Here is a 12,363-nt window from a genome sequence, read left to right as displayed (position 1 = left end):
ATGACCCCTCCTAAGATAAATTGGGTTCACGGGGTCCTCTGGCGGTGCACGACGGGTAAGAAAGGTAATCACCTGCCATATGAGACCAGTGTTAAAGTGATACAACAGGTAAGTACATTATCTCACATTTTGTGGTAAAGTATATTATATATTTCGCTACAACCCGTTATATTAGCATACATAATTTTTTTAGCGATATTTTTTTTCAAATGTCGATAATTATAGTCTGTTGTACATGTTGTTGAATGCATACATTCCAGACCACTGTTTAGAAAGGTATCCACATACCGGTACCTGTTCAACGAATGGGCGATGAGAAGTCGTAAAGGACTATTTTTTTGAACGAAAATGAACTAGTATGAAACACGCTAAACATTTTTTTCTGCAATGTTCGACAATTTATCTCCATTCTCTGTATAGTGTCCCGTTAATTGTGTTATAGAGTGTCAGTGTCGTGATACAGTGTCGCGTGATTAGGTTACTGGGTAGCAGTGGATCGTCGTATTCGTTGTAGTAACAACAACAATTCACAGAATTATTCGTCACTTCCACGAATCTAGATAGTTAGTTCCTTAGTGGACCCCATCTTGATTGTTCGCTCTTGGAGACATATTGATAGACATATTTAAAATATGCATCAATTGCACGATTTTAATCCGCCTTTTTTGTAATGTTGTTATCAGTCTCGTATTTTGCTTATTCACGATCTTGGCCAAGTTTGTTTTAGACTTGATGCCAAATTTCGACTGGTGTTTCTGATTTTATCATTTCCCAATATGAATTTCGCAGAAAGTCGTCATTAATAATTGGTTTATATGCGCCCTCCGTACGTAAATGCTAACTTACGTAGTAGGCAATGACTGTGGTACGGGTCACCTGTGTGCTCCTTTCGTATCTCTAAAATTGTAAATTACAACACGCGTGACGGAATGTCAGTTTGGCGCCGGGTCATGTTTCACAGCGCTATGGACGATATGTTCACAGTTATTCTTGACTGTGTCTAACCTATAAGATATACTCATACAATGACAATCATGATGTCCGGCCCATGCCGAGATCGATGCGTACAACACCGCTATGATAAACAGGGGCGGATCTAGGATTCTGGAATAGGGGGGCGATAAGTTGGCCGAAGGCCAATTTCGCGAAGCCCTGTTGGTTGTTAAAAATAGGGAGGGCCGCGCCCCCTCGGCCCCCATCTAAATCCGTCAATGATATTAAAAAGACAATACTGAATCGAATTCAATGTACTATCAGGGGGAAATTCTTCTCCTCTGGGTTCTCCACACGTGTAAGGGGGGAATATCTCGTCTGGGCTCTCTATCGCGTCCCCTTGAGGTACGGGATCGGGAAAGTCACTTAAGCTTTACAGACAAATAGACGCACACAACAAAATACGTTTCAACTCTCGTCTTAGTCGGTCAGTCGAGCACTCTATAAGACACAGCGCCCTGGGGAAAAGTCCACAAGACTATCGCAAGGCTGGCCCAAGACTCTCCAGGACTGCGTGGAGACTCCCTTAGACTGCGTCTTTCGTGGTGTTCTCGCCAAGACCAACTAAAAACAACTTTATTCACTTTCAAAACCTTAACAATTACAAAGCAGTATAAAGACTCTAGGGCGTAACCTTCAATCATAAAGGCAATCACACTAAGTACTGAACACGTCATATCTTTTGATTAATCGTTCACATTAGTAACTGCGAATACCAACTGTCAGAAATAGTAGTCCGAATAGCGACGGTTATATTGTAATTAGTTCCAAATCACTGAGCCAAGTTCCGTCCAGAACCTCGCATGGGCATAAACGATGACAGACATAACACAGCCATTAGCTAGTAATCAACTAAATAAGTCGATCAACAGTCGCGTATCTACGCGTAAACAATTTCATCATAGTACTGAAAAACAAACAGAACTAATTGATGGTTGCTGTTGACAGAATTGGTCAACTTTGACCTGATGTATTGAATTCTGCGAAAATAGCTCCAGTTTCGCCGAACGCACCAACAAAATATATAGTGCATTTGAAAACGAAACGTCCTGCGCCGGGGTCATGTGATATCTAGTATTTAGGCCACTACGGGCTGGAGGTGTACCACCGAGAAAACAGACCCTATATATAGGGTCTATGTTAAGAAAATGTACCAAATAAATTGCCCGCCACGCAACACATGTAAATGCTAAGGTGCGAATTCCTCGCTCAATTAACATTCGATAACTTTGACCATGGAGCTAAAAAAGATCAGTTCATTGCTGATTAAATCGGAAATGCCTTTGATTTCTTCCCCTTAGTAGTGCGAATTAAAAACATTGTATTTATTTTATTAATTAATAGTAGAAACAAACACAAAACATGTAAATTGATAAAATTAAAGGTTTGTCGCGTGCAGCATGGCGGGCTAAATAATTACCACTAGTACCCGACCGAGAGGCTAAACTTACATACAGTTCCTCGGTGTTTCTTTATTGGCGCTATTTCAATAAAATCTCGCACCGAACCCCAGACCGGTGGCAATCATCACCGCTGTCGCAAGAGGGCGTCTACAGAGGACACAAGTCTCTTATTATAATATATTTTATTATATATTTTATTGAAAAAAAAAGAACCAAGGTACTGTGTTCAAGTCTGTATTTGACCCACATACAATGTGATACTCGTTTTTGCTAGCATTCGCTTGCCCACCATTCACGGCCATCTTGAAAAAATGTAAACTACTTGGCATGCATGCTCCGCCCTTCAAATACTGTAATATGTCAATTACATTGGATTTCCTAATTTTAATTATTGAAATAAATGCATAGAAAAATTATATCATTCATACAAGTAGCGGGTACAACCTTTCAACAAAACAAACTTTCGATGTGATTGCGAGAGAATCGGGTGTGACACAAGATTCTCGCGTTCAATTGACGATCGGCAGCAGATGACATCATTGAAGAAGCAACCACGCGAGTTACGTCATACTTTATGTTATAAAACACTCGCTAAAACCTTATTTAATTTTTAAAATTGACGCAAAATTATAAATTTTCGTCAACAATTTTACGCAAAATATGAATTGGAACGATTGTTTCCGACTGATTTACTGTCATTTTTATCTTGTTATGTTGCGAATTTCAAAAGCCATGGATTTTGTTTACGCGTGTTACTGTAACGTTTTATATTATTACACCTTTCAGGATATTCTGTGTTTGACATTTGCTGACATGGCTGAACAATCAAAGAAGCGTAGAAAGTACAGTAACAATAAAAGGTAAGTGTTGTATGAGATGAAAACGAGCACTGCTAGTATACTAGTATTACACTGTGGGAAGCAACGATGTTTGAAGACACAAGGTCCGGTAACATTATCGCCTTCGCCTTGACAGTACATTAGGTATTCATATCACGAAGATAGAACAGTACAAACTGCGTGTAACAGTGGTTATCAATGTTATATTTGTTCGTTTTCTGTGTTACTTCGCTCGTGTTTCGAATTAAATTCTTTTGTATTATTAATTGTACACCCCAACGATGATGTCTGTCATTTCAGTATACTGGTTGTCAATGACGAATGGGGGACTGCTAAAGGTGGCATATCAACGATAAACCGAGAAGTAGCAATCACTGCAGCCAACAACGGCATTGATGTCCATGCACTAACACTAAGCACTACGTCAGAAGATAAAGATGATGCATTAGAAAATGGAGTCATGCTTATCATGCCAAAAATTAAGGAAAACCTTCAAGACAAAGATCCTAAGCTAGACTGGTTCGTACTGCACGAGTCTTTCTTCCCGACTTTAAGTCGCGATGTTGCTGGAATTGAAACAATAATCGGTCATTTGCCAATCACTGGCAATGAAGCCATGTCGTTGAAAGAAGAACTTTTCCCAGACAAGAAGCTTGTCCTGTTCAATCACGTGATCCCCGAGGACATCGAACCGCATAAAGATAGTTGGACCCCGGAAAGAGTACGGGATAGAGAGAGGGCGCTCTTCAAAATCGCTGATAAGGCAGATGCAGTGTTCTCAGTGGGACCGCGGGTGTACAGTCATTTCGAGAATAAATATCGTGCATTCACTTCAAAGACAGTGTGCCACAAGAAATTTCTTCCCCAGCCAAGTAAAAGTTTCTTCGACATAGAAATACAGAAACCCAAAGCCGACGGACGAGTGCAGATTCTTACATTTGGTCGCATTTGGGGCGTTGAGAAGTTGAAAGGGTATGACATCGTCGCCAAGGCAGTAGGGCGAGCGGTGAAGACCTTGCGCAAAGTAAAACCGCAGTGTTCACCAGTCTGGATTATCCGTGGTGTCCCAGAAGGGGAACATCAAGAGACTAGGGAGTTTCTCAAAATATCACACGGCTGTGATTTTCTAGATATAAAACTATATCCATATGGAACCCAGGATGATATATGTATGGACCTAAAACAGAGCCACGTCTGTGTTATGGGTTCCAGATCGGAGCCATTCGGTTTGGTCGGCATGGAAGCGATAGCATCGGGACTACCCGTTCTTGTAACTAAAAACTCGGGCCTTGCTGATTTCCTGTACGAGTCGTTTTGCCTTGAGGCCAAAGAAATGGTAGTAGACGTCGGTGTTGGTGAAATATCAAAGGAAAACGACGTAGAAAAATGGGCTGACAAAGTTATACAGATTCTAACGAATTATGACAATGCCTTTGAATTTGCTCAGCGAATGAAACAATCATTGCAGAATTGCGACGCCATCAAGAACTCGCAAGAAGAACTCCTTGGAGTATTGAATGTATAAATAATATACAACACAATACCTTGATTCTCACTATGTAAAATGTGATTAAAGTGCGCCCATTTTTAGACCCACTGTTGATATTTAGTATAAATGTCTGTCAGATTTGCTCATTTTGTGACTTTATCTTCAGTTCCCTGATTTTATCAAATATTTTTTTCTTTAAAACTACTAGTTCAATTTCTTTGATAATTTGTATGTTGGTACTATTGCTGTGAGATTTATTTATTTCCTTCCGTGACGATATTTTCAATTTTAGTTTTGTCCTTTTTGTGATTTTTTGTTTGTTTTTAAACTTTTTATTGAAACTACCAGTTACATTACTGTGATACCTGGTATGGTTCGTAACGAGGTGATAAACATTGTAATTGCCATAGCAGCAACTATATAAACTAACGTATTTGTGAATTGGTAAGAACAATGTGGGTACAATAACCATGAAAAACAGTTAATAACTCATCGTCTAGAACAATGTCAAATTTGTTTTGAGGAAGACAATCATCAAAGACAGCAGAGCGATTTCAACCGTGACGTCGCTTGTTCATTTGTGTGATTGTGGTTTTACGTACTTATTACTCTTAGATCCACGATGTATGATTTGGAAATGCAACATATAAGTTAATGCTCATATTGAAACATTTCGATTCTATCACTGACCATTGACATGATAATTTTTAATTTGTGTTCTAGTTAGGATAGCGTGAGCCTCGAGTTCGAATCCAGACTGCATACTATACAAACCCAAACACTGTATTTTGAAATTTACAAATATGAACTGAGAAATATTGCCCCATGATTCCAAGAGATATTCAGAGTTGTCAATTAATGTGTTGTTTTTAGAATAGTTGATATACTTTGCGAGTTTAAATATATCGATGTAAGAGGCACCTTTTGTGACGTTTTAAAATCATTCCAAAATAGAAGTGGCTCGCCCACGTGATTATTATCTCATACCCGCAAACATTTGTTTATGATCGACAAAATTACTAGTGTATATGTAACATTTTTTCACTTGAGCGAGAGCACAGCTCAACATTTGTTAGAGGGAAATATGTTATCAATGACATCAGTTATTAACATTTTGGTTCACACTCCGTTGCAGTATTGTTTAGAATTAACAACTTGCATGTTTTAGTTAGACATTATAAACATATATTAATATATTTGTGCCAATTGTATTTAGTAGTTGCAACTTTGCAAGGCTTTAACCGTGAGACACATCCCTGGTAATCACGTGATCGTGCCAACGACTGCAGCGATTGGCTGATCGCATGTTTACTCTGCCACGCCTTAGAGATTTGTAATTGAGGTTGTAATGTTTGTACGGAAAGAGAACGAGAGAAGTGGACAGCAAGGGGTTACCTCAGCCATGGAGCTAGCTCCATGTCTCAGCTGAGTGACCGTTCGGGCGAATAAAGCTGAACTATCTGCGAAGAACGAATGTGTGTATTCCTTCGGGTACGAACCTGGTATCATCTTCATGTCAAGAGTCATCTACATGTTCGCCGAAATCCTTCTCCCGAAGTCCTCCTGCCACAACACTAATAGTGTTCACAACATGGCGAGAACAATGTGGGTATAATAACCATGGAAACATTGTTTTTGAGGAAAACAATCAGCAAAGACAGCAGAGCGATTTTGACCGTGAGGTCGCTTGTTCATTTGTATGATTGTGTCACTTTACGTACTTATTTTTACGTACTCATCTATCGATGTTGCACAATTTATTCAGTCAAGTATGAAAATCAGAGATGAATTATACATGTAACAGCTCCACCAAACTAAGTAGTATTAGTGCTTTATAGTAGCTTTTATTCGTCTTTTAATACATTTGTGTCTGTACGTAGTTTTTAGTTTATTCTTGTTTTTATTTGTTCTTAACTTGTTTTTTGTTTTGTTTTTGTTCTTTTGTTATACAACCATAAAAACAACTTTTGTAGTATGTTTTTCGTGTTGAATAAAAATTATTATTATTATTATTATAATTATAATTATGTATTATTATTATTATGACCGCGATGTATGCTTTGGATATCTAACATATACATTAATGTTCATATTGAGACATTTTGATTCAAAATAAAACTAAACTCTTCAATTAGCTGACGTCAATTTCCGTAGTTAGGCGCCATTATATTATGGTCATGGCGGTTGTATGACGTAACCATATCGGGTGACCATGATTTATCAATGTGATATATTCGCTATAGCAAATCCACGAAACACGCGCTTGCAGAATTTGAAGGAAGTGGTCTAGGATTTGCTGAAAGACGTATTTATTACTGAAATTAACCATAATCCATGATATGGACAAAAAATAATACAATCCTCAGACCACAAAATGTTTCAAAACATAAGCAAGGAACCATGCCACCGCGAACTATTTTTCCCGTGAGCGGATTGATATATTTAAAATGCTAAGCTGCCTGTTAGGCTCGTGTAAAGTGGTACAATAACTTCTCTAACTGTGCCCTGACGCTACGAGGGAACACGTGTCAAAGCCGAGTGCAAAGGTAAGGTCACATTGAACTACTTCTCAGAGCGAGTCTAGGAAGACGAGTACACTGAATGCGATCATGATATTCTTATTGTATCCGTAGTAAATTACGTATTAGGCAATGATGTTCAAACTATAGACACGATGACTCTCTGTCATAGACAGACTGTGGTGCGGGTCAGCTTTGTGCTCCTTTCGTATTTCTAAAACTGTAAATTACAACACGCGTGACGGAATGTCGGTTTGACGCCAGGTCATGTTTCACACGATATGGACGATATGTTCACAGTCCTTCTTGACTGTGTCTAACCCATAAGATATAATCGTACAATGGTAATCACGATGTCTGGTCCATGCCGAGATCGATGCGTACAACAGCGCCATGGTAAAAAGACAATACTGAATCGCAGTTCAGTTTACTGTAAAACAAACACAACTAATGAGATGGATGGTTGTTGAAGGAGTTGGTCAACTTTGACCTGTTTCCCGTTTGTTTTGAATTCGGCGAAAAAGCTAAGGCTCCAGTTTCGCCGAACGCAACAACTATGTATTTGGTGCAAATTATATCTAGTAATGTAAAATACTTTATTTTAGCTGGATTTAATTTTCGCTAAAAAACTTACATCCGACTTTTTGGGTGTTTTGTATGGAATTTATGTAAAATATAGGGAAAAGGGTATATTCACTGGATTTTATTTTCACTGCATTATTCCTTCAGCGAAAATTAATTCCAAGCGAAAATAAAGTATTATGCAGTATGTGGGCCGCTACAGGCCGGAAGTGTACCACCGAAAAAACATTTTTATGGACCACTCAAAGCAAACCTTCGAGTCTATGCTAAACGATACCAAATTAAGGTAGCGAGAATGGTTTGCTGACGTTTTAAATAAAGCATTCTTTGACTGTTGCCCCATTCAGAACTGTAATTTAACGTACTAGTATGTGTTTTGAAAGCCTGCGAATAAGAGGGACAAGTTCGCACAAACTCGGTCATTGTTTACATAATTATCACGTGTCAAGCAAAATGGCAAACCTTGTGCAAATAACTAACACTGTGGAGTTTCCGGGTGAAATATGCGCAATGCATTGTCCGTTATAAAGTCCATTGAAATGCGTCTCCATCGATCAAAAGACCTATTCTTCCGATTGCTGCGTAGGTTTGTTTTTCCATAGTCCTTTTTAGAACAGGGACATGCAACTGTGGGTATTCCTTTCATGTAACCATGGATGTTTTTTTAGTACATCCATGATGTAACCTTGGTTATAATTCCCTACCCAATTAACACCTTAGAGAAACTGACAATAAAGCTATGTCTGTTACATCCTCTCCCGTTCCATTAGCCGTGGAGGTAATAATTAGCCAAGCCACAGTCACAGAGGGACTGTGGCCAAACCTGACAGGGTGTAGCTACTCAAAATGAATCAACTCTGTGGTTAGAATAAAATCAGAAAAAATTACATTTGATCTAAGCTGAATAGCCCAGATTCAATTGAATCAGATATAGGTGAAACTAAAAATTTCCAATAAACAGTTATTATTCCACTATGAAAACATGAAAAGGAGAAATAAAAAGGGTATTTTTTTCTCTACAAGGAAACAACACGGCCTAAAAGCATGGAGGTAAATGAAATCATTTTCTCAATTTCTAACAACAGTGGTTACGATCTAATATTTTACCCATAATCCTTTGCTGAAGAACTAAGATGGTCGACTACATAATACTGGTGAAAAATTGAATATCTAGAGAATGAAAAGTGATATATAATAAACTGTAAATTGCATGTCTTTACATTTGCCAAGCTCTTTCATCTGGGAGTATTATTTTTGTCAGCCTTGACTTTTCCTTTAACATATTTCTTCCCTATAATCGTGTAACTAACAAGTATACCTTCCTAGAAAGTTACTGCACTAGTAATCACAGATCAATAGGAGGGGTCATCACCTGCGCAAGCGCTGGAATTGAGTCCCAAGCAACGATAACAACACATGCTAAAAACACACAGGCTCATGGGTAGACACTTGTTTGTAAACAATGGCATGCTATGGCCAACTTACGCATGCGCAGGTGATGACATGAACACGACCATTGACCTTGTGTACACATGGCATTAAATCGGCCAGTGATTAAAAACATCGCTAAGTCTCATTACGTTGGTAATGGCGTTATCAACGGTTTTTCACCGCCAAAATGAAAGCAGTTTTATTTGTTATTTGAATGAAGCGTGAGATAATTTTTTTATAAATATTTACAAATGTCCATAAAACAAATCCACGCTTTCACGAAACCCGGTGTAACTACAGCGAATTTTAATGATATCAATTCATACTACATTGGGTGATCAACATTCAAGATTACCACAACCTTTCAACAACAAAACCTCAGGTGTAATTTAGAGAGAATCATGTTCGGTCGACATCAACGATTAAGCAATCCCACGTCATACTTTAGGGCGCTGTGCAGTACTAGTACTTTACTAAACTTATGTTCTGTATAGGAAATGTTCGTGCACCCAGGTTACCCACAGCACTTCTGGACCAAGGAATGCAAGTGGTCTGAAATGAATGTAGCAGAATCTGGACGTGCTGTGTTATAAAACACTCGATCAAACCTAATTATATTTTTGAAATTGACGCCAAATTATAACTTTCCACGAACAAGTGGAACGATAGTTTCAGATAACACAGAGCTACCGTAATTGTCAACTTGTTGAGCCGTGAATTTCAAAAGCCATACTAGTAGTTATTGTTTACGCGTGTTACTGTAACGTTTTATATTACTACACCTTTCAGGATATTCTGTGTTTGACATTTGCTGACATGGCTGAACAATCAAAGAAGCGTAGAAAGTACAGTAACAATAAAAGGTAAGTGTTGTATGAGATGAAAACAAGGATTGCTAGTATATTACACTGTGGGGAGTAACGATGTTTAAAGATAAAAGGTCCGGTGGCATTATCGCCTTCGCCTCGACATTAAATTAGGCTTTCATATCACGAAGATGGAACATTACTAACTGTAACGGTGGTTACTAGTAGTATCAATGTGACGGGGATGTTATATTTGTTCGTTTTCTGTTTTACTTCGCTCGTGTTTCGAATTAAATTCATTTGTTTTATTAATTGTACACCCCAACGATAATTTCTGTCATTTCAGTATACTGGTTGTCAATGACGAATGGGGGACTGCTAAAGGTGGCATATCAACGATAAACCGAGAAGTAGCAATCACTGCAGCCAACAACGGCATTGATGTCCATGCACTAACACTAAGCACTACGTCAGAAGATAAAGATGATGCATTCGAAAATGGAGTCACGCTTATCACGCCAAAAATTAAGAAACACCTTCAAGACAAAGATCCTAGGCCAGACTGGTTCGTACTGCACGAGTCTTTCTTCCCGACTTTAGGTTGCAATGTTACTGGAGTTGAAACAATAATCGGCCATTTGCCAATCACTGGCAATGAAGCCATATCATTGAAAGAAGAACTTTTCCCAGGCAAGAAACTTGTCCTGTTCAATCACGTGATCCCCGAGGACATCGAACCGTATAAAGATGGTTGGACCCCAGAAAAAGTACAGAATAGGGAGAGGGCGCTCTTCGAAATCGCTGCTAAGGCAGATGTAGTGTTCTCAGTAGGACCGCGGATGTACAGACATTTCGAGAATAAATATCGTGCATACACATCAAAGACAGTGTGCCACAAGAAATTTCTTCCACAGCCAAGTAAAAGGTTCTTCGACATAGAAATACGGAAACCAAAGGACGACGGACAAATGCAGATTCTTACATTTGGTCGCATTTTGGGCGTTGAGGAGTTGAAAGGGTATGACATCGTTGCCAAGGCAGTAGGGCGAGCGGTGAAGACCTTGCGCAAAGTAAAACCGCAGTGTTCACCAGTCTGGGTCATCCGTGGTGTCCCAAAAGAGGAACATCAACAGACTAGAGAGTTTCTCAACAAATCACACGACTGTGATTTTCTAGAGATAAAACTATATCCCTATGGAACCCAGGATGATATACGTATGGACCTAAAACAGAGCCACGTCTGTGTTATGGGTTCCAGATCAGAGCCGTTTGGTTTGGTCGGCATGGAAGCGATAGCATCGGGACTACCCGTCCTTGTTACTGCCAACTCGGGTCTTGCAGATTTCCTGTACGAGTCGTTTCGCCTTGAGGCTAAAGAAATGGTAGTAGACGTCGGTGTCGGTGAAATAGGAACAGGAAAAGACATAGAAATCTGGGCTGACAGAGTTACACAGATCCTTATGGATTATGACTATGCCTTTAAATTTGCTCAGCGAATGAAAAAATCATTGCAGAATTGCGACGCTATTAACGACTCACAAATAGAGTTCCGTAGATTTTGCTTTTAGTGTTAGTATTGAATTGATATAATATGCCGAAAATTAATGATGCGACTACAGTCCGCTATTTTTTATTTGTACGGTTCTGCCACGTTGCTCTAAAAATAAATGCAGTTTAGATTACGCAATATTCACATGAATGATGTGCACATTGTTATACATGCGATGTTGTTAAAATGTTTATCATTAACTGGTAGTGAACATTGTTTATTGTTATGGTTCCCCTCAAAGTCGGTCAAGTTTAGTGGCCACTATGAGTACATGAGTAAAGCGGAAGGGTTGTCACCTGCGCACGCGCGGGAGTTGAGTCCCAAGCGATGATAACAACACACGCTACGAACGCAAAGGCTCATGGGTAGACGCTTGTTTGTAAACAATGACACGATATGGCCAACTCACGCATGCGCAGGTGACTACACCCCGCTTTAAGTAAACAATACTTATACGCAGATGTCACACTTGCCGATGGCATTTTTTCCTGAACACTGATTTAGAATGAAGCTTAAACATTGTAATTTTCAAATTTACGAATATCAACTGAGAGATTCAAACATATACTGGTTGTCAATAAATATTTGTATTCTGCAATTGTATACGATTGCTTGCTTCACCGAACCAACCATTGTTGTGTGGCTGCAAAAGGGAGGATCGATCACGACCCCTCTCAGTGAATGTAATGTTCTTTGCATGTTCAATTTTTAGAAATCCAGCGGCCATTTTTTGCCTTCTGTTTGACCTGATG

General features: G+C 39.1%; 2 protein-coding genes across 2 annotated transcripts; both read left to right on the top strand.

The window, feature by feature from the left end:
- LOC144361794 (uncharacterized) lies at positions 1 to 6,742 on the top strand. Its single transcript, XM_078013599.2, has 3 exons — positions 1 to 108; positions 3,183 to 3,256; positions 3,536 to 6,742. The coding sequence occupies exons 1-3, from the start codon at positions 1 to 3 to the stop codon at positions 4,758 to 4,760; spliced, it is 1,407 nt and encodes a 468-aa protein (XP_077869725.1). The 3' UTR covers positions 4,761 to 6,742.
- Positions 6,743 to 7,189: 447 nt separating this feature from the next.
- LOC100372804 (uncharacterized) lies at positions 7,190 to 12,214 on the top strand. Its single transcript, XM_078013556.2, has 3 exons — positions 7,190 to 7,270; positions 10,046 to 10,119; positions 10,409 to 12,214. Exons 2-3 carry the CDS (start codon positions 10,073 to 10,075, stop codon positions 11,628 to 11,630), a joined length of 1,269 nt encoding a protein of 422 aa, XP_077869682.1. The 5' UTR covers positions 7,190 to 7,270; positions 10,046 to 10,072; the 3' UTR covers positions 11,631 to 12,214.
- The last annotated feature ends 149 nt before the right edge of the window (positions 12,215 to 12,363 follow it).

The sequence above is a fragment of the Saccoglossus kowalevskii genome, chromosome 6, assembly GCF_978046115.1.
Source record: "Saccoglossus kowalevskii chromosome 6, keSacKowa6.1, whole genome shotgun sequence".
Classification (NCBI taxonomy): Eukaryota; Metazoa; Hemichordata; class Enteropneusta; family Harrimaniidae; genus Saccoglossus; species Saccoglossus kowalevskii.
The sequence above is the reverse complement of the archived record's forward strand: the minus strand, read 5'-3'. Positions and strand labels throughout refer to the sequence as shown.

Bases quoted from the DNA above. Each gene is read 5' to 3' on its own strand.
- LOC100372804 (XM_078013556.2), top strand. From the start codon at position 10,073: ATGGCTGAACAATCAAAGAAGCGTAGAAAGTACAGTAACAATAAAAG. The intron at 10,120-10,408 runs GTAAGTGTTGTA...CTGTCATTTCAG, and splicing joins AAGTACAGTAACAATAAAAG to TATACTGGTTGTCAATGACG.
- LOC144361794 (XM_078013599.2), top strand. From the start codon at position 1: ATGACCCCTCCTAAGATAAATTGGGTTCACGGGGTCCTCTGGCGGTGC. The intron at 109-3,182 runs GTAAGTACATTA...TACACCTTTCAG, and splicing joins GTGTTAAAGTGATACAACAG to GATATTCTGTGTTTGACATT. The intron at 3,257-3,535 runs GTAAGTGTTGTA...CTGTCATTTCAG, and splicing joins AAGTACAGTAACAATAAAAG to TATACTGGTTGTCAATGACG.